Consider the following 20446-nt stretch of genomic DNA (forward strand, 5'->3'; position numbering starts at 1 on the left):
GGCCAGACAAGGTGCGGTCGGCTGGGGCGGGGAGGGAGGGGCTGGGAGCCGCAGAGCCTCCGGCTTCGGCCCGGCCCCAGCTTCTCACCAGCTCCGCGGGTCCCGGCCCAGGTGAGTGAGGGGCCCCAGGCACATCCAGCATCGGGGGTTATTGGGGTGGGGAGTCCTCTCTTTTCCAGGTGGGGCCACCGGCTTGCAGGGAGAATCTGGGTGTCGGTCCAGGAGCAGCAGCGTTCGTAGAAGGGTCGCCGAGTGCCTGATTGGGTCGCTGTGCGTCACGCGTGTCCGTGTACCTGGGCGTACCTGGGAGTGCACCTCTAAGCGTGCTTCCTGTGCGACACGAAAAGCCTCCCTGCTTCCACTTTGCCTGAGTAATCTTTTTAAACCACAAACCAGATCGTGCCCCTCCCTCATTTAAAACCCTTCCGTAACCCCCATTGCATCCCGCTAAGATGAGATTTTGGGGTTCTCACCCTGCCGACCTCGCTGCTCTCCACTTAGCTACTTGCTCAGTGCATTCCGGCTACAGTGACTTCCTTGATGATGTAAAATGTAGAGAGTAAGCTCTATTAACCCCCAGGCCTTTGCACTTGCTGTCCACCCTCTCACCCCCGCATCTGGAACTGCTCTTTCTCCGAACCTTTGTGTAACTGTCTCCTTCCCTTTATTGAGGGCTCAGCTCCAATGTCACCTGGTGGGAGAGACCTTCCTGACTATATGTTATTTACAGTAGCTGCCTCCTCCAGTCTTTTTTATCACACGTTCCTGTTTTATCATCTTCAGTGATTACTCATAGACATTATCTTCTTCATTCGTTGTGTGCTGTTTATTTTGTGTCTTGCCCACCGGACAGCACAGGGCAGAGCCTTGATCTCATTCATCACCGTCTTTCCAGGGTCTAGAACAGGTCCTGGAACATAGTAAGTGCTCAACCAATCCGTGTTTGCTCAATGTCAAGTTTGAGTACCCGTGTCTAACTGTGTCCATGTGTCCATGTGTAGGCGGCTGCCCCCCTGCACATGTGTGCACATAGGTGTGGTCTATAGGGTATGAATAACCCCCTTCTTTTCTCCGTGTTTGCCCCTACCCCCACCCTCTTCTTGATTCTGCTCCCTTCCTCTCTCCCCTGCCCAAATATCCAGAAATTATTCCAAAGGAGGAAGGGTAGGAGGATGATTTAGTTGGCCTCTGTCTAACCTGTGCCCACTCTGAGCTCCCCCCTCATCCAGACTCCCCTCCACCAAACTAACCAGAGCCTTGTCAGTGACCCACTGCATGCCCACTAAAGAGGGACGAGGGGAAGCTGACGTTGGGGGACTCAAGACAGAGGCTGGCCTGGCCCAGATGACAAACAGGAAGTACACAGGCATCCACAGGAGACACACCTGGTGTTCCGGTATGCAGCACCTGGAGTCAGGTCCCTGCCCAGCTCCCCGCCCCTACAGCTACCTGGGGCGGGCCTGGGAACTTCTTGCCTTTTTCTGGCCCTCAAGGCCCTGCTGACTCAGGATGAGAGAATCCTGGTGCTATTTCCCTGCACACCCGGCCAGGCCCAGAACACCTTAGGGGTAGAGGAAGTGAGAAGCAGATCTCCTGCTTCCCTCCCATCCAGGGCAGGTTTTCTCCACCAGACACTTGAGACACACGCAGCCTGAGGCCTGCACAGTATCAGGGGAGTCCCAAAATGTCAGAGACCTAAACTTGGCCATAATAATAACAAAGTGTATCGGCTCCAAAATTTAAAAATCTGCAAATGCCAAATTGCTGTTTGCTGACATTTCTACAAAATGTGACTTTTTAATGTCCCTAAAAATGGTATTGCATTGAAGGGACACCTGGCTGGCCCAGTTGGTAGAGCATGTGGCTCTTGATCTCAGGGTCATGAGTTTGAGCTCCACGTTGGGCACAGAGATTACTTAAAATATAATAATAAAAAATAAAATTTAGAAAAAATGGTGTTACATTGGAAAGCCATGTGTGGGTTAGATTTCCTTACAACTTAAGAATTCGTGAGTGTGCACATACACTGCTTAGAAGCTAGAGATCTCAAAATCCTCCCAGTTGTTACTGATTTAGACCTTCCCCTATGGAAAATCTTATCTCCACCACTTGAATCTTCATATCCCATCCCTGGCTTTATTTTTCCACTTATCTCTTTCTGATCTATCTATTCCTTCATCTGCTTATTTATTTTCTTAATTGCTGTCTCCCCCACTAGAACAGCAGCTCCTCAAGGGCAGGGATGCCCCTATTTTGTTCACTGCTGGGCCTCCAGTGCCCAGTAGCACCTGGCACATGGTGGATACCCCATAAATATTAGTTTGAGTGAATTAGTTAATGAAATTTCTCTAAAAAGTAGCATCACGTCATCTGCATAAAAATTGCATTCCATTTGAAAGCAATGCATAGGTCTTCTCCCTTTGCAAGCATCCCAGTGAATGCATGACTGTTTCCATGAGATCACAGCCAATTCTAAATTAAAGTTAATCATAGCCCAATTTTATATGAGGTATATATATGAATCTAGCATATGTATATAAACAAAATCTAGTGTACATATATTTTTGTCTATAAGTAACTTGTTTAATTTAGAAGATGTTTATATGTTATATGTTTAGAATATGTTTATGTGTTAGAATATGTTGAGAGAGAGTTGCATTTTAAGGTTGATAGGATGCAGGCTGCTGTCTCCAAAACTAAGAGGAACATGGAAGGAAGGGCTGACCCAGCCACTTAGGAAGCTTAGGATGCAGGAATAATTATTCCCATTTTACAGATGTGGAAGACTGAGGACTGTTGAAAATACGGAGTTCAGCCCCTGCACCCTCTGCCCCCAAGAGCTCCATGCAGGTGCAACAGGATGGAGAGGACTTTGCCAGCCAGCCCTGGTACCACGGCCCCCTGTCCCGTCAGGTATCTCTCCTTCCTGCAGGGCCTCAGCACCATCTGATAGGGAGCCTCTCCCACCCTTGACCTACTGGGGACTTCTGAGGACTGCTGGGATCCTGGATGAGGGACTTATGGTCAAGATCTATTGGAAGGGGTGACTGAGGGTCTAGGGACTGTCTTGAAGCTCGGTTGGTATCGTGGCATGCTCCCCAACCCGACTCCTTCGCTTTGCTTCTCTCTCCATCTGGGTCCCAGGCACCTGTGGCCACCAGGGCCCCATCTCCCTCTTTTATCACCTTCAGTGATTGCTCTTAGACATTATCTATCTTCTTCATTCGTGTGCGTTTGTTGTGTGTCTTGCCCACCAGACAGCACAGGGCAGAGCCTTGGGCTCATTCATCACTGTGTCTCCAGGGTCTAGAACAGGCCCTGGCACACAGTAAGTGCTCAATCGGTGTTGAGCACTCACTCTCAACCCAAATCTCCCCACCCTCATCTCCAACTCATTTGTCACCCTCAGGAGTCCTGGGACCCTGGGCATCCAATCAAATTGTGAGAGTCGGTATTCCTTAGTGGTTAAAATCCCAGCCCTACAACTTCCATTCTGTGTGACCTTGGGCAAGGTAATTGACCTATCTGGGCCCCAGTCTCCCCATCTGTAAAATGAGGATGATGGTATCTACCACTTAACCATGGTAAAGGATTAAATGAGTTCCTATGTTTTATACCCACAGCAGTGCTTGGCATGTAGGAAAGGCTACATGTGTCCACCATATGTATTGTTCAGTCCCCAGCTCCCATCACCAACTCCGCTTTGCCTCCCTCTGGTGTTGCGGCCCCCAGCCCCTGTTTCAGCACCAGCCACCATGGCTGGCATAGGACTGCTTGAACATTTTTATAAAGGAGGATTTCCAGGCCGTAATCAGTTTGGAAGGATCCAGCAAAGGGCACTTTTTGAAACCATGTTTGTTTACCAAGCCTCGTGCATTTACTCAGGTTGGACATTCCATTAGCCAGTGTCAGCTGGCAGCACCCCCAAGATGTCCCTGGCTAAACACAACAGATCTTTATGGGCTTGTTCATGTTACAGCACAAGCTGGTTGAGGAGTGGGGAACGTGGAGCTCCAGAAGTCAGTCAGGACCCGAGCTCTTTCTGTCTTGTGGCTCTGCCTTCCACCAGGGCTTTGGGGACATCCCCCGACAGACAGGGGACAGAACCTGTAGGATTGTGCAGGAGGGTTTTGTGAGCTAGGTCGGGACATTCCCGGCAGCTCTTCTGCCCTCATCCTATTAGCCAGATTGTGTCAGATGATGACTAACTGCAAGGGAGCCTGGGAAATGTACTCCAGAGGTGTGCCCATGAGAAAACAGGAACTGGTTTGGGGCAAAACCACCCAGTCTCTGGGGTGGCTTTTCTTGGGTAGGGGGATGGGGGTGAGGAATCACCATGAATTGCTGATCTGGGCTCATGACTAAACCCTCTACCCCCTGTCCTCCACCCCCAGAAGGCTGAGGCCCTCCTGCAGCAAGATGGGGACTTCTTGGTTCGAGCCTCCAGGTCCCGGGGGGGCCACCCAGTGATCTCCTGCCGCTGGCAGGGCTCAGCCCTACACTTCGAGGTGCTCCGTGTGGCTCTGCGTCCCCGGCCAGGCCGGCCCACAACTCTCTTTCAGCTGGAGGATGAACGTTTCCCAAGCCTGCCCTCCCTGGTTCGCAGCTATGTGACCGGGCAGCGTCCACTGTCCCAGGCCACAGGGGCCGTGGCCTCCAGGCCTGTGATACGGCAAGGACCCATTCGACGCAGCTTTAGTGAGGACGCCCTCCTAGGGAGCCCAGCTTGGATAGAGTTGCCCAGGTAATCACAGGCTCTCTACCTCTCCAGTGACACCTGATATCCCGGGAGTTTCTCCACCTGTGCACTAACCACTGCTGACTTGGGCCTGGATTAATTGTGGGGGGCTGTGCTGTGCATCGTAGGATGTTGAGCAGCATCCCTGGTCTCTATCTACTGGGTGCCTGTCAAATCCTCTCCACCCCACCCCCTAGTTGTCACAACCAAAAGATGTCTCCTGACACTGTCAGGTGTCCCGTGGGGGTAGATCACCTTGGTTGGGGTCCACTGGTGCTGAGTGACTAGATAGAGGGTGTTCTGGGCATCGGTGGAGTAATGTGTAATCTCCCTCATCTCTGTCCCCCAGGGCTAGGAAGCGGAGTGACAGTCAGCCCGCAGGCTTGGAGCACATGGGGGGGTCAAGAGAAGACCACCCTGGACCAGGTAAGGGTCTACCAGGACAGCGCGTGCCTCGGAGATTGCTCTGCCACCCACTGCCTGACTGATATTGCGCAGGTGACTTAACCTCTTGGAAACTGCGGACAACAAAACTTTCCAAATTGTCATGATGATTAAGAAATCCACAGGCACTTTGTAGGGGCTTAAAAATGGGGGAGTTTATGATTATTCCCAGAAGCTCTATGTGTCTGACCACAGCTAACCTCTCTCATAACTCCTGCCACACCCCCTCCTCACTCCAGCCAGTCTTGTTCCTGCCTCAGGGTCTTTGCACTTGCTGTTCTGGCCACAGAAAAGCCCATTCCCCTGATCTTTTCCTGACTGACTCCGTCTCGTTCAACTTGAGTTCCTCAGAGTAGCTGACCCTGGCCATCCTACCTAAAAGAGGATTTTCCCTGTGCCCTGTGTGCCCCATCTGCCCTGCCTCCCCTCCCACCATTCATCATGAGTCCTCACTGCCAGCCACTGTACTCAGTGCTGAGATGTATCACCTCTGCCCAAGTGGTGCCGATGTCCTACTGGAGGAAGATGGACACTGACAACAAAAAATGAGTCTGCTTTGGGGTAAAATTTAAAAGTAGAACAGAGGGAGATTGGGAATAAGGGGATGGGAGTATTACAATTTTAAGTAGTAGTCAGGACAGGCTGCATGGAGAAAGATTTGAAAGAGGTGAAGGAGGAAATGATGTGAATATCTGGAGGGTGAGAGTGGCCCAGGCAGAAGGAACGGCCAGTGCAGTCCTGGGGCCAAAACAAGAACTTGAACTGTTCATTCAACCAAAAGGATGTGAGTGGAGCTGAACCATCTGGAGCTCAGATTTGGGGGGCTTTTTTGGCTACTGTGAGGACTTTGACCTTTACTCAGAGTGAGCTAGAACCATGGGAAGGTTTTAAGTCTCTATAAGAGGGTCTATTTATATGCTCAGTAAATATGGCATCTCCCAAAAGTCTGGGTGCAGCTTTAAGTTCTAATAACCTCAGAAGCAAAAATGCCACAAACTTAACAAAAGACATCATTTGAAAGTTTGATAAATGCAGTTTCTTTGATGCTTTTGTAGTTTTGTGAATTTTGAATAATTTTTTTTCCATTTTAGTTTTGTACGTCAGTGCTTACCATCTTCAATCAGAGGGGCAAAAACAAAGAATTCAAATTTAAACTGTAGCATTCAGAATTCATATGTAAGTGTCCAAAAAAGTTCATTTTCAGACCATTGATAAGTGTGTAGCATTTATATTGGTGAAGTTTTAAGTTCAAAGCCACACCAGGATACCCAGTTATTGACTTGATGAACCAGAAGGTTGGTAGCCCATGAAGCCCCCCACCCCATCTGGCTTTCTTCTCTGTGTACCCCCCTCACTCCCTCTTGTTTGACTCCTAGGAGCCTCCGCTGTGCCCACATGTGCCCTCCCTCGGATGGGTAGTGACCCCATGTTGCTGAAGACCCCAGCTCCTCTGGGGTGCGTTGTTGACAGCCTCAGGGCCTCCGATGGGCAGCTTCATGCCAAGGCACCCACCAAACCACCTCGAACACCCTCACTGTTGCTGCATGATGCATCTGGACGCCCCCCAACATACTGTGAGCTGGTGCCCCGAGTGCCCAGTGCCCAAGGAACCCCCCCAGACCACAGTGGCCCAGAGACAGAGGCCCCACCATGGTGGGAAGCCAACGAAGAGGAGGAGGAAGAGAACAGAAGTTTTGCAAGACCAAAGGCCGAGGTCTCTTTCTGGCCCCCTAACAACCCCTTCTGCCTCCTGGGCCCCCAGAATCGGCCCCTGGAACCCAAAGTCCTGAGTACTCTCCGTGACCTATTCCTGGAGCACCATCCTGGGAGCACGGCCCTGCACCTATTATTGGTAGACTGCCAGGTGGGTCACCTACCTGGTCACTCCTCCCCAGACAGGGGCTGAAGCCAGGCCAAGGCCCAACAGCACCTCACACCCATATACTCATTCTGCTTGGTTGACCTCCCCACTAACCCCCTGCCCAGGCTACAGGCCTCCTAGGAGTGACCAAGGCTCAGCGGGGTGCCATGGGGGTCGCCTCTGGCCTGGAGCTGCTCACACTTCCCCATGGGCATCGCTTGAGGTTGGAACTTCTGGAGAGGTGAGCCAGCCACCTGGAATCCCCAGGGTCTTCAAACCTCCCCCCATTCAAGGACCCCCAGGGAGGAGGTGAGATGGGCAAAGCTACTCCCCCCCACGCCCCTCACCTCCGAGTTACAAACCTCCCACTGCCCCCAGACCCTTGCTCTCCACCCTCACAGACATGAGGCGCTGGCGCTGGCGGGGGCGCTGGCCGTGCTGGGCTGCGCGGGGCCGCTAGAGGAGCGCGCGGCCACCCTAAGGGGCCTGGTGGAACTGGCATTGGCGCTGCGGCCGGGGGCGGCCGGGGACCTGCCTGGACTGGCCGCGGTCATGGGCGCTCTGCTCATGCCCCAGGTGCGTGGGAAGCAGAAATGAGGAGGAAGCCTGAATGCTGGTGATGGGGAAGAGGGAAGAGGGGGGCAGCATGTTCAGGGCTCCTCCCCCAGGTGTCCCGGCTGGAACGCACGTGGCGCCAACTCAGAAGGAGCCACACCGATGCTGCGCTGGCCTTCGAGCAGGAGCTGAAGCCGCTGATGCGGGCACTGGATGAGGGCGCCGGTGAGTGGCATCCCTTGGCGCTCCACGCCCGCTCCAGCCAGAATCCTAATCCAGCCCTACGCCCCGCACGTCAAGTCCGTTCACCATAGACCCCACCCTCTTCGCTCTAGGCCCCGCCCATCGCGTCTGGTTCGGCCCGGGAGTGCCCCAACCCTGGGCCCCGCCCCTGTTTCTGTCCTGGGCTCCGCCCCCGCCCTAGGCCTCCTCCCTGACCCAGTCCTGCTCTGTGCCAGGCTGGAACCAGTGTTTCTGGGCTTCCACTCCTGGGGTCCGCCTCGACCCAGTCTCCCACCCTCTTCACCCGAGGCCCCATCTTCTGCCCCAAGCCTAGCTCAGAGCCCTTCCCCGCACAGGACCTTGCGAGCCGGGCGAGGTGGCGCTGCCGCACGTGGTCCCCGCCGTGCGCCTGCTGGAGGGCGAGGAGCTCCCGGGGCCGCTGGACGAGAGCTGCGAGCGGCTGCTGCGCACCCTGCACCAGGCGCGTCAGATGGCCCGGGACGCGCCCAAGTTCCGTGAGGCAGCGGCCCGGCGCCTACGAGGTGAGTGCTCCCCTCTGCTCCCTGCGGCCAGAGGGTCCCGACTTCCCGAGCACCCCGCATGCTCTAACCGGGTACCCAAAAACCCAGCAGGCCAGGGACCAGAGCCTCCCGCCACGCCTCCCAGAGTCCCACCCAAACTGGGACGGCCTGGCCTCTGGGGAGTTCTCACCCCAAGTCCGAGTCGCAGCCAACAGTGTTGACAGGAATAGTGCTCTCCACCCCAAGAGGGTTGGCCCCCGGCCCCAGAGCCACGTCCACAGATTCCCACTCCCCGCCCCCACGCCCCCACCCCCGCTCCCACCTGAACCGGCCCTGCCCCCAGAGGATCTCGGTCCCCTCCTACAAGGCCTAGCTCTCTCCAGGATGAGTCAGTCCTTCAACCTGGTAAAACAGCGCCCCCGCTGCGTTCAGAGCCAAACCTTCCTCCCGTCCTGGGACAGCCCAGCCTCCAGAATCCCCAACCTGGCTTATTCCGCTTTCGCTGGTAACCTAAGCACTCCTCTCTCTCCAACATGGCTCAACCTCCCCCAAAATGTGTCGCACCGGGCGGCCCAGACTCCAAATCTTGCCCCCCAAGTGGCTTCCCCCCCCGGCACAGCCCCCCCCCCCCCCCCCCCCCCAGCATCACGCACTGAACAGACTGCCCCCATGCACCCTGGCACAGTATGCTTCCACCGAGCTCCTCGGCCGCCCCACCCCCAGTCCTGCGGAGACTCAGAGCGCCTCCTCCCCATGAACCCCGCCCAGTTGTGCAGAGTTTCTGGGCAGAGTCCCTCCACAGTCCCTGCTGGGACAAAGTTCTGAGGGGAGAAGGCAGGTGCAGGGTGGGGCGAGGCAGGAGCCTGGACCCCGCCCCCAGCCCGCCTGGCCTCGCCCCCAGGATTCCGGCCGAACCCGCAGCTGAAGGAGGCCCTGACCACAGGCTTTGTGCAGAGGCTCCTCTGGGGAAGCCGAGGCGTGGGGGCACCGCAAGCCACACGTCTCGAGAAGTTCCAGCGCGTCCTCAGTGTCCTTTCGCAGCGCCTGGAGCCGGATGTTTGAAAGCACAGACCCCCTTCTTCACACTGGGACACCCAGGCTTTGGGGAACCCCGCAGACACCAAGGAAGTTGCCCCAAGCTGTTCACATAGCCAATCGCAGTGGGAACCCACATTCTGCCTCACAGATTTGCAAAAACCCATACTGTATCCCTAAAAGTGTACATGAATCCTAGGGTGAGGGACAGCCTCCTCCCCCACGCTAGAAAATCCAGGTGTCTGGAGGCCCTATCCCACCTCCCACCCGCACACACCTATCTTACAAACAGGCAACATGAGGCTTTTAATGGCAAGAGAACTTGCAGAGATCTCTTACTCAGAAGCCAGAGTTCAAATGCTTTTTAAGAGCTGTGTGACTTCTCGCAAATGGCTCAAACTGTCTGTGCTTGCCTTCAACGTAAAAGGGAGGCTGTGTACTTTCTAGGGGTTTTCATGGGGGATTAAAGCTGTGTTCAAGTATCATGGGTGGAGAATGCCCGGTACACAGCAGGTGCTCAACACTGCCTTTTCTCATAAAGCTGCGGTAAACACAGAAAGGATGTTTGGTGCTTTTCTTCCTATACTGAAGTCACAGACAAGCACCCAACTCCAGGGAAGTTTTGTCCAAGGTGTGCCCGAGTTTACCTCCCCTTCTTCATTCTCTCTGTGGCCAGGAAGGAGGCCGGCATTTGCATATCCAGCCCCAGTATGTAAATCTACCAGTAAGGCACAGACTCCAAAAGCTTTATAGAATTTTTTTATATAAAACAAAATGGCCCTAGCCCAGCGGCAGGAAGAAAAGATTTGAAACACGAGTATGTACATCAATGGTAGAAGGCACAGCGAGTCCGTCTGGGATGAGGAGTGGGTTGGGGGGGGGGGGCAGCAGGTTACACAGGTCTCAGCTGAAGCCACGGGGGCAGAAATAAAGTGCGTAGGTCCTGGGGCCCCCCGTGGCCCAGAAGCAGCAGCCAACAGCCCCCTTCTTCCCACCTGTGGCAGGGTTCAGCTGAGCGTGACACGGAGGTAGGAGGTGGGCACATAGCCCTCACCTCCCTGTTTCCGCCTGACCCGGGTCCAGCCATCACCTTTGTCCTCCTCCATGAGACTGAGGTCTTCACCCTCAGCCATGGAGATGGTGCCCTCGCTGGACCCTGTCGTGGGAGGGGCAGTGGGCTCAGATCTGCTTCAGGTGAAGGTAAACACAATCTAGCCAAAAACACCGCCCACCCCCTAAGCAGCTGATGGGACACACAAGCCGTCCTCACCTTCAAAGTGGTATATGGCCACACAGTGACCTATGGGGGATGCCGGCTCCTCAAAATCCTCATCAAACTCCGTGTAGATGGGGGCATCCTGACCCTCCTCGGAGAGGGGCTCTTCAGAGCTGGTTGGGGAGAACAAAGCAGGTCAGGACAGGCCTCCCAGGTCCTGGGGCCAGACCCACTCTGGCCTCCACACTCACCTCTCCTTGTCATCCTGCGGTCCGCTGTTGGTGCTGCTGCTGTCTGGAGGGGCACTGGCTGGGGGCTCTGGAGGCCGGGGGTGGCGGCCCAGGCTGTCCCCCCGGTTGCTCAGGACCCGGCTCTCGGCTTCCACCAGCCAAGCCTGAGAGGAGGGAGTCACAGTCAGTTCCAGGGCAGGGCTCCGGGGTCAGCCCGCTCTGGACCTGGAGGTTTCCTGAGATCACCCATGCACACCCAAGGCTGTGATGAGAAACAGCTGGGGCACCACCCCCACCCTACACCTCCCTGCTCCCCCCCCCAGGAAGTGACTCAGCTAGGCCCGCTGGCCCCCACCCCTCCCCAGGGTCTTCCCTGACCTCATACTTCTGCACTTCCAATTTCAGCCGTTCGATGTTGTTCAGGGTTTCCGTGATCCGGGGCTCCAAGCTGGCAGGGTCCCCCATCTGGGGTGTCTTCTCATACACATCCTTCATTTTCTTCAGGGCTTCTCTAGGATGACACAGACACAGATCAGAAAGAACAGTCCCATATGACTTAACAAGCAAAAAAATGTGCTTGGCTTCAAGGAGCCAATAGCAAGACAAGACAGTGGTTAAATCACAAACGCTGGTGCTTCACTGCCTGGGTTCGAATCCCAGTCTGGGCATTTCCTTGTCTGTGAGTGTGAGTGAAGTTACGGGACCTCTCAGTATGCAAATCTGGAAAATGGGGATAATGATGCATATATCTCATGTAAGTGGCTGCAGAGATTAGAGTGGTGCCTTTATTTATTCAGATACACATTGACTACCTACTGCATATCAGTTACTGTTCCAGCCATCAGAATATAGCCCTACACAAGACAATCAGGATTCTGCCCTGGCTCACAGTCTCAGGAATTCACTTGGGAATGCCAGTGAATCTATGTAAAGGATGTGAAATAGTGTATGGCACACAGTAAGCACTCTGTAAATGTTCGGTATTATTATCATTAGTCCCTGATCCCTGTCTCCTCCAAGACTATATATACAGGCAGTAGTAGTAACAAGCATAGACCTTGGAATATGTCAAACCTGGGTTCAACTTCTTTCCAGTCCTAATACCACATCCAGGCCATGGGGAAACAAGCAGAGAGGTGGGACAGCTAGAATTCAAGGCCAGCCTGTCTTGACTCCAAAGCATGCTCCCTTCACCCCTACATCATAAAGACTCGGGGCACCTGGGTGGCTCAGTTGGTTAAGCATCTGCCTTCGGCTCAGGTCATGATCCCGGGGTCCTGGGATCGAGTCCCATGTCGGTGGCTCAGCAGGGAGCCTGCTTCTCCCTCCCCCTTCTGCCCCTCCACACATTGTGCTCTCTCTCTCAGATAAATAAACAAAATCTTTAAAATAAATAAATAAAAATAAAGACTCAGGAACTACAAGGTTCTGAATGGAACTTTACACCAATAAAAGCTTCGTACAATATAAGTTTTATACAAGAGGTTCTATGCAAACGGCAAGAGAGAACTGGGCTGCCTGTCCCCAAGTGGCAAACATCATTCCTATTATTTAAGAGGAGTGGGAAGAGGATCTTGTTACTTGGAAGAAGTGAGTACAGATTTTCTTTTTTTCAGCCTGGCAGATTTTTTTATTGTTAATATTTTAAGTGTTTGAGTTATTAAGCAGATAACCATGGGTGGTTTTTTTTTTTTTCTTTTAGCCAATTATGGTAGTAAATGAGACTAATAGATGTTTTTATATTGAACCATCTTTGCATTACTGGGATAACACCCAATCGTTCATGACTTGTCTTTTAAAAAGTTATGTTTTAGGGCACCTGGGTGGCTCAGTTGGTTAAGCGACTGCCTTCAGCTCAGGTCATGATCCTGGAGTCCCGGGATCGAGTCCCGCATCGGGCTCCCTGCTCAGCAGGGAGTCTGCTTCTCCCTCTGACCCTCCCCGCTCTCATGCTCTATCTCATTCTCTCTCTCAAATAAATAAATAAAATCTTAAAAAAAAATAAAATAAAATAAATAAATAAATAAATAAAATACATCACTGGATTTGTCTGGCTAGGAATCTGCATCCAAGATCCTAGTGAAGTAAAATGAGCCCAGAATTTGAATTTCTCGAGTTCTCGCTAACAGATATGGAAGTTGATTCCACCAAGCCTCCTAAATGAGCTGGCAGCTTTCACTTTTTCTGTTTGCAGCAATGACTTGTGTAAGAGGAGAAGTAACGGTTTCCTTCTAAGTATGGCAGGAATCACCTGTAAAACCACCGGTGCCTGGGGCTTGTTCGGGACAGCTCAGAGTACCATTTCAGTATAGTTCATTTATCCTTTTATTTTTGTTTCTTGCCTGCCTGCCCCCAATCTTACCTCTGGTCGACCTCCTTCTGTAGCTCACGATTCCGTTCTTCCAGCTGCTGCTGAAGTCGTTTTCTCTGCTGCTCTGGGGGCAAGTGGCTGAAATCCTCCGTCACCACTGTCTGCAAGGTGGGAAGACTGAGTTTGGGATCAGGGATTCTCAGCTCTAAGATACTGCGAAGACACACCAAGTCCACCTTCCTCCCCACCCAAGGTTCTTGGGGGGCAAGGCCATGCACAGAGCAAAGCAGGTCTGGGTCTGGAAACCGGAGGAGGGGGCCCAGCTGGCGGCAGGAAGCGAGCCCAGGGTCCCGCCACCCAGCTGCTGGGCAGGCTGGGGCTGCCCCCTCCTCCCCCGGAGGCCTCACTTACCCCACGGCTGCCTCGAAGGCTGCGGAAGGATGCTAGCCGCGGTTTGACTGACTTACTGATCTCACTCAGTATGGCCAAGGGGTCGAGGCCGGAGCGGGGGGATGGGGGTCCATTAGGCAATGGCGAGGGCAGGGGGCCCCCCAGGGAGGAGAGGGGTGGGGGGCGTGGCTACCGGCGGGGCAGGGGAGGGGGTGGGTCAGGAGGGGTGGGAGGATGTAGAGAACAAGGATGGATGGACGGACGGACGGAATAAAGAAAAAAGAAAAAACAAAATGGAGAAAAGAAAAGAAAAAAAAACAAACGGTAAGAAAACCACAACTCAAGATGCACAATCACACACAGAAAACGCATGCAAAGAGCAACACAAAAATCTGGGAGGTGGTGGGGAGGGCATTAGACTGTGAGCCAGAAGGCCAGACCCCTCCCTACCCCTGTATGTCACCTCTCCCTTGAATTCTATATCCAGTACCTAGCATGGGGCCTGGGAGGAGGGGAGGGGGGCAGGGAGGCCCAGGGTTCTATCCACCCAGCTTTCTGGGCTCACAGTCTAGAAGGTACAGGGAGAGGCATTCAGGGAATCAAGATCTCAGACAGGTATATGGCCACAGAGGTCAGAGGCAAGCGGAGAGAAAGGTAGAAGGCATGAAGTATCAAAAGGGTCACAGGTGGGGTTGAAGCTGGGGGAGTCCCGTGTACAAAGTGAAGAGAGGTATCAAATTATATGTCAAGAGGGATCAAAAGTATGTAACGGAGTCATGAGATATAAACCTGGGGGGTGTCTAAGGTATAAAACAGGGGTGTCCAGCTATGTGCTTGACAATAAACCAAAAATCCCAAGAAAAAACAGCCTGAGGGTCGGGGACCCAGGGACCCATTGGCAGGATGGACTCCAGGGGAGTCCTTAGGGCGAGTATCTTAAGCCCTCATCCAGCCCTGAATCCCAGAAGCAGGTCTTCTCCCAGCATCCCAAGAAGCAGCAGACAGACATCACAGGCCCCCTCCCTGCACCCCCCTCAGCCTTGGGGGACTCCCAGGCCAATAGCCGGGCCGCCTCCCTTCCCTCCAGCCCGGGCCAACAGCCAAGAGGAAAATTCCTGCCCAGGACTCAGCGTCCCGGCGGCTGGGGCTGACTCAGTGGGGGCCCCCCTGTCCCCACTCACACTCCCCCTCCCAAGGGCTCCGGCCCCCACCTTGTTCTTCTTGCCGAAGGGCCAGCGCTTGGCACGGCTACGGCCTGAGCCTCGGAGCTCAGGCCGTCCATCGGAGGGGGTGCCCAGGCTGCTGTCTGAGGGCACGCGGTTCATGGGCTGGCTGAAGTCTTCGAATTCCACGTCACCAGGGCGGGCAAAGCCTGACTTGTGCAGCTCGATTAGGGCCTGGGAATCCTGCGAGGAGGGGCGAGGGGTGGTGGGTGGGGAGTAGTCAGGGACAAGATTAGGGCCTGGGGTCGTCCAACTGCCCACCTGTCAGCCCACTCGCCCAGGACCCCACACGCACGTTCTTGGCATCTACAGCATCTGCAGCCACCTTCATGCCCTCCAGACATTTCGCGATGATGGGCACCACCTGTAGCTCGGCCTCCGACAGGAGCCCATACCCGGCTCCCAGGTGGGCAGCCCGCCGCTCATCCATGTCCTGCAGCTTCTGCAGAGACAGGACAGGGGCGCTAATGGGGACCAGGAGCAGTGATTCATGATGGGGCTCCACACTGGCCCCAGCCCTGAGAGCCCAGTCTGGTGGGGAAAACACAGCATCGAACAGAGACTTCCAGCCCAGGGTGGCCAGTGGAGAGACGTGGAATAGGGGAGATTTGAGAGGGGAGTCTGAGGAAGCTCCCGCCTTGCCTAGGGAGTCAGGAAAGGCTTCTCAAAGGAGGTGACAATGAAGCCAGGGCTTTGAACAGACACCACACCCAGCACAGGTACTGCCTGTCCCAGGGTGGAGTGGAGTAAAGAAGCTAAAGCAGAAGAGGGGAAATTCGAGGCCTTTCAGAGGGGTTGTTAGAGCTGGGGCTTAGAAGAATGAATAGGAGTTTCCAAAGAAAAGAAAGACATCCCTGGCAGAAAAACACAGTTCGAGTAAAGACAGAGCTCACTGTTGTTTCCAATTCCCTTTCGATTTATAGATCAGGACATTGCCGCTAAGGTTTTGACAAATGTGTAAGAGTCGGTTAATTCTGTGGGTCTTTCAGGAGGGGGCACTCACATCAAATATCTGGGGCATCTGGGAAAAATAGAAGTGGGACTGGTCTCGGTTGAAGCGCTGTAGTTGGGCCGCGTACTCATTTTTGCTTTCTTCTGCCATGTGACTTCGAAGGTGGGCTTGTTGCTTGGCCTGAGGAACATCGAGGCAGGGGTCGCTGCCAGGTTCTGGCTCCATCCCCGCCGGACCTCCAAGCCCATCCCAGACCCCACAGGTACCTTCTCCACGTCAGCCTTGGTGGCATTGATATCCTGATCAAGTCGCTCAGCGGTCTGGGCTGCCTTTTCAGCCTCCCGGCAGTCCCGCTCAAACTTACGCTTACTCTACCAGGGACAGAGCCAGAAGGAGGTAGGAGGTGAGAAGGCAAGGTTTCAGAGACTGGGGGGACATCACCCAGCAAATGGGGTGGGGGGTGCAACGGGCATGCTGGAAACCCATGGGAGGGGCTCCAGGCCAGACAACGCAGGCAGCTGCATGAAGCAGCGACCGTCAGCCTGCTCCTCGGGGCCAGAGCCACCCTTCCCCGCGCCCACAGACTCACATTCTCCAGCTGTTTGAAGCTACTTTCCAGCTGCTGCTGAGCCCGGCGGCCTTCCTGAAAGTGCTGTTCAAACAGAAATGGTTAGGCTCCCCTGAGTTGAGGTAGTGGTCCCCGGGCAGATCCAGAGCAGGGATCACTCACCATCTTTCTCTCCTGTTTCATCTCCTGCGAGTACTTGGCCAGCTCGAGACACACACGGACGCCAAGGTTCTCGGCCACCAGCTCTCGCTGGCCCGCAAAGTCATTCACCTCCTGGAGAATCTGCACAAAGGACTGCTGCTGGCTGAACCTGTGGCAAGATGGGCAGGGGCAGTGAGCCAGGGTCAGGTACCCACCCCCCCACCCCCCAGGAGCCCCAGGACCCACCTCCATATGGGAAAGGGAAAGCCCCAACACAATCCTCCTGGAAGCAACCATAAATCCCGGTCCATATCCCTTACCCCAAACCCTTCAGGGGGATGCATTTCAGAACTCAGAATTTTTCAGGTCTAGAAAGGGGACATAATGCTTATACCATCTTTTATGCATCACCCCAGTGGGGTCAGGGGCAGCATCCTCTAATCAAACACTGTAAGTATTTTTGCAGTGAGAGGTATTAATAGTCACACAAAGTGGGATAAAAACCAAGGACGTGATGAAATTAAGTCAGGTCAGGTCAGAGACCACTGCCAAACTACCATAACAATCTTTTGATTTCTAGAGCTTTTTGGATTCTGGAACTGGGGGCCTGGAATGAAGCGCAATCCTCCTGTGACACTTACTATGGGCTAGACACTGCTTCAATGCATTATCTCAGTTAATCTTCAAATGAGCCCTACATGGTCATCGTCATCGTCATCATCATCCCGTTTCACAGGTGAAGAAAACAGGCATAAAAACTTAAGTCAGTTACCCAGAGTCACTTGTTTAGTAACTGCTGGAGCCTCCCTCACCTTAGGAGAGGCAAATGGAAAACTCGTCAATTGCCCAAAGTCGTGGGGCTGGAAAATAGTGGATTTAGGATTCCAGCACAGGTGATCAGGATCCTGCATCCATGCTCATCCCTCTAGGTGGGAACTGAAGCAAGAGGTGAGGGACTTGCTTAGGTAGTCTAGCTGAGGCAGAGGAAGTGAGACCAACACCCCCGGCCCCCCAAATCTAGCGTGGCAATCCCTCTCCATCCTTACTTGGATTCCGGGTCATCTTTGGCAAGTCTCTTGGGCAGGTATTTTTTCACCAGGCTCCTAACGGAGAGAGGCAGAAAGGCTGAGCTCGCAGCCCTCCAACAGCTTCCCCAAGCCTCAGGCGGGTCCATCCTAGGGTCTCACCTCAGCTGCTTTGCATAAGCCTGCTCCACCTCGGTCCGCTCTTTCACAAACTTCACGTATTTGTCCAACAGGTCCAGCCCCCACTGCGTGTGCCGCTCGAGCACCTCAAACTGATCCTGGAAGCGGGTGGAGGATTCGAGATCACGACGTTGGGACCCCACGGGCCGGAGGACCAGGCGCAGGAGAAGCTTCAAGGCTCAGAGCGAGCAGAAGGTGTGGCTTCCCGGCCCCGCCCCGCGCGGCGCGGGGGGAGGCAGGAAACCGGCGGGAACCCCCTCCCCTTCCCGGGAAGGGCCAGGGAACAGGGGCGGGGCCCCAGCCGGACCACTGGGTCCCCGTCCCCAGGCCGCCAAGAGGGGTGTGGAATGGGGCAGAGCCACTCCCCCCTGCCCCGGCTCCCCTAATCCCCCCTCCCAAGATTCCGGAAAATCCGGCCGGCCCGGCGTGAGTCAGGACCAGAGGGGCAGGGTTAGCCGCAGTTTGGGGAGCCCCAGAATGTCCAGGAGACAGGCACCATGTTCCCCGGGTCGCCATGCTTCCTGGGGTCCCCCCCATGTGACTCAGTTTCCCCCACTAACTCCACTGCACCTCCAAAAGAAATTCCAGAGTTGCGGGGGAAGGAATCTAGTTACCCCGCTGCACCCAGAAACCCAGGGATGCCACCGCCCCCATAAAAAGGAGGGGTCAGAGGTCCCGACTAGGATATGGGGAAATTTCTGGGGCTTCCAGAGCAGAGGTTAGAGGCTGCCTAGGGCCGGCCCCTCCCAGTGCCTGGGGCGAGATGGGGGAGGGGGCTGAGCCTCGCAGCCCCTCCCCCCCAGAGCGTCCCAAGCCCCTAGGTGTTGATTGGAGGCGCCGAAAGGGCGGTCAGAACTTCTAGGTCCCACGTGGGGTTGAAAGTGGCCAGAGGGTCCCCTCCCCCGCTCGAGGCGGACAGGCGGGCGGCGGGCAGGGACCCAGGGGCCGTAAGATAAGCCGCCCGCCCAGCCAGGGTTCTCAAAATAGGTGACCTCGCCCGGCCGCCCCGGCCTGGTCCCAGGACTTCTGCCCTCCTCACTCTGAACCCCGTGCTCAGTTTCCCTAGTCAGCTCCTGCAAGGTCGCCCTTCGCCCTGGGCGTCCTGAAACGCCCTGGGAAAACTCCGAAAGAAGGCGAAAAGCGGGGACTCCAGGGGTCTCCGAAGGGGGAAAGCGCCAAGCCCCCGCTAAGGTCTTGCAGAAGCAAAGGGGGAGGGGGTCTGGACTCCAGAAAGGGAGGAACTTGGGGCCAGGCCTATCGGACTCACCCACAGCTCGGTGCCCCAATCCATGCTGCTCCCGCCGAAGCCGCCGCCGCCGCCGCGCCCGGTCCCCGCCGCCCGCCGCCGGGAGACTCAGCTTGGAGCGGCGCGCCCGGCCCCGCCCGCCATGCCCCGCCCACTCCAGGCTCGGCCACGCCCCCGCAGGCCCGGCCACGCCCCCATCTGCGCGGAGGCCCAGAACAGCGCCCTAAAGGCGGGACGCCCCGCCCCCTCTTAAAGGAAAGTTGCCACCAGTCGCCGCTGGACCGACGCCTTAAAGGACCCCCACCCATTTTTCCAAATCCCCCGGGCCCTTCTTCACGCCCCCCCCCCATCCTCCCCAACCCTACCCCGCCCGGGACTGTTCTTACTTTTCTCTTTTCTTTCAAACATTCTTTAAAGGGACAAGACATTAAAACCCCAACCCGAGAGGTCCTTCCCCCCACCCCGTCGCTGGGAGAACCTGAGGTCACCCCGCTCTTGCGGGCCGGCCCGGCTCCAGACATCTATGCTGGGCCCACTAATGGTCAGGTTCCCTCCGGCCACAAGGCGGATGGGAGGACTTCGATCCTGCCCAGAACGCGCCTCTGCCAAGGCCCGGTCCATTAGCACCCCCGCCGCTTCCTGCCTTCCCCCCCTCCCGAAGTCTGCGCCGGGAAACTGAGGACGGGCCGTCCTTGGGGCACCGGGCCCAGGTCTTTCCTCGGCCCTCATCCAGTTCGCGCTTCCACCTGCCCATTTTCCAGTCGCATGCATTTAGACCCAATCAGGCTTCACTGTCTGTAGACCCTGGTTCCGACTCCACGTCTCCCTCCAGACACTCTGGCCCTGGGGCTTGGAAGTCTGTCACCTCCCTCACAAAAGTCTGTTCACACTTCATTAATCTCTTTAAGGCACTGAGATGAAAGGGGAGAGAACCCTCCAGCTCCCACCCTCATCCTCTCCTGCCTTTGGTCCTTAGTGTCTATGGAGGTGACAGACGTCCCAGAGCCCCCAGGCACAAGTTAGGCTCTAAGCCTCCGGGCTCCCAGTACACAAACCAGTACACATACTGGGGAGCCCAGGAGGATAGCCCCAGGAGCCCATACTGGGACAGATGGCTCTGTGGGGACCTGGCCCCACCTGCTGGTGGCTTCTGAGCTAGAAAACCTCAAGTTGCAAAGTGAGCTGTGCTCCAGGGCTTGGGCGACCAGATGAGTCAGGGGCTCAGCATGGGTTCTGACCTCAGTGGCTTAGCCTGGTATTAAGAGTCTCAACACTGGCCTCAAACTCAAATTGGAATTTGGACTCGCTCCAGGTCGGCACCACATCTGGGATGAGATCTCAGACTGGGGTCGGAAGTTTAGCGGAGGGGTCAGCAAACCACTAGGAGGTCTTGGACTCAAACTAGGGTCCAGAGGTCAGGCCTAGTTTGAGGTCAGGGCTCAGTCCAGGTGGGGGGCTCAACCAGAGATTAAGGCCCAGGCTCAGCGTAGGTCGAGGGTCAGAAGGGAGTGGGGAAGTCTGGATTTCAGGCTGATGTCCGGGCTCAGTTGCAGGTAAGGACTCAGCCTGTGGGGTTGGTGTTCAGCCC

The 20446-nt window shown here is 55.3% G+C and overlaps 2 protein-coding genes across 5 annotated transcripts; one reads left to right on the forward strand and one right to left on the reverse strand.

Annotated features, from left to right (window-relative positions):
• The first annotated feature begins 284 nt into the window (after positions 1-284).
• On the forward strand, positions 285-10122 carry SH2D3A (SH2 domain containing 3A). 2 transcript variants are annotated; one of them, XM_034996430.1, is made up of 10 exons: positions 285-371; positions 2777-2913; positions 4395-4744; positions 5088-5164; positions 6559-7046; positions 7169-7284; positions 7445-7619; positions 7712-7823; positions 8177-8362; positions 9243-10122. In XM_034996430.1, exons 2-10 carry the CDS (start codon positions 2845-2847, stop codon positions 9401-9403), a joined length of 1734 nt encoding a protein of 577 aa, XP_034852321.1. In that variant the 5' UTR covers positions 285-371; positions 2777-2844; the 3' UTR covers positions 9404-10122. The 2 variants fall into 2 exon arrangements, with proteins under 2 accessions (XP_034852321.1, XP_034852322.1); XM_034996431.1 differs by lacking the exon at positions 285-371 and adding an exon at positions 551-920.
• Positions 10123-18944, reverse strand: TRIP10 (thyroid hormone receptor interactor 10). Of its 3 annotated transcripts, XM_034996427.1 has the most exons (15): positions 18880-18944; positions 17595-17710; positions 17454-17510; positions 16429-16576; positions 16288-16350; positions 15965-16069; positions 15750-15878; positions 15042-15188; positions 14735-14929; positions 13545-13712; positions 13185-13294; positions 11201-11333; positions 10844-10986; positions 10647-10765; positions 10123-10532 (listed from the first exon to the last, which is right to left on the reverse strand). In XM_034996427.1, the coding sequence occupies exons 1-15, from the start codon at positions 18901-18903 to the stop codon at positions 10384-10386; spliced, it is 1806 nt and encodes a 601-aa protein (XP_034852318.1). In that variant the 5' UTR covers positions 18904-18944; the 3' UTR covers positions 10123-10383. The 3 variants fall into 3 exon arrangements, with proteins under 3 accessions (XP_034852318.1, XP_034852319.1, XP_034852320.1); XM_034996428.1 differs by lacking the exon at positions 13545-13712; XM_034996429.1 differs by lacking the exon at positions 13545-13712 and having other exon boundaries at positions 10269-10561.
• Positions 18945-20446: the final 1502 nt, after the last annotated feature.

The sequence above is a fragment of the Mirounga leonina genome, unplaced genomic scaffold (assembly GCF_011800145.1).
Source record: "Mirounga leonina isolate KUSES-001 unplaced genomic scaffold, KU_Mleo_1.0 Mir_94, whole genome shotgun sequence".
Taxonomy (NCBI): domain Eukaryota; kingdom Metazoa; phylum Chordata; class Mammalia; order Carnivora; family Phocidae; genus Mirounga; species Mirounga leonina.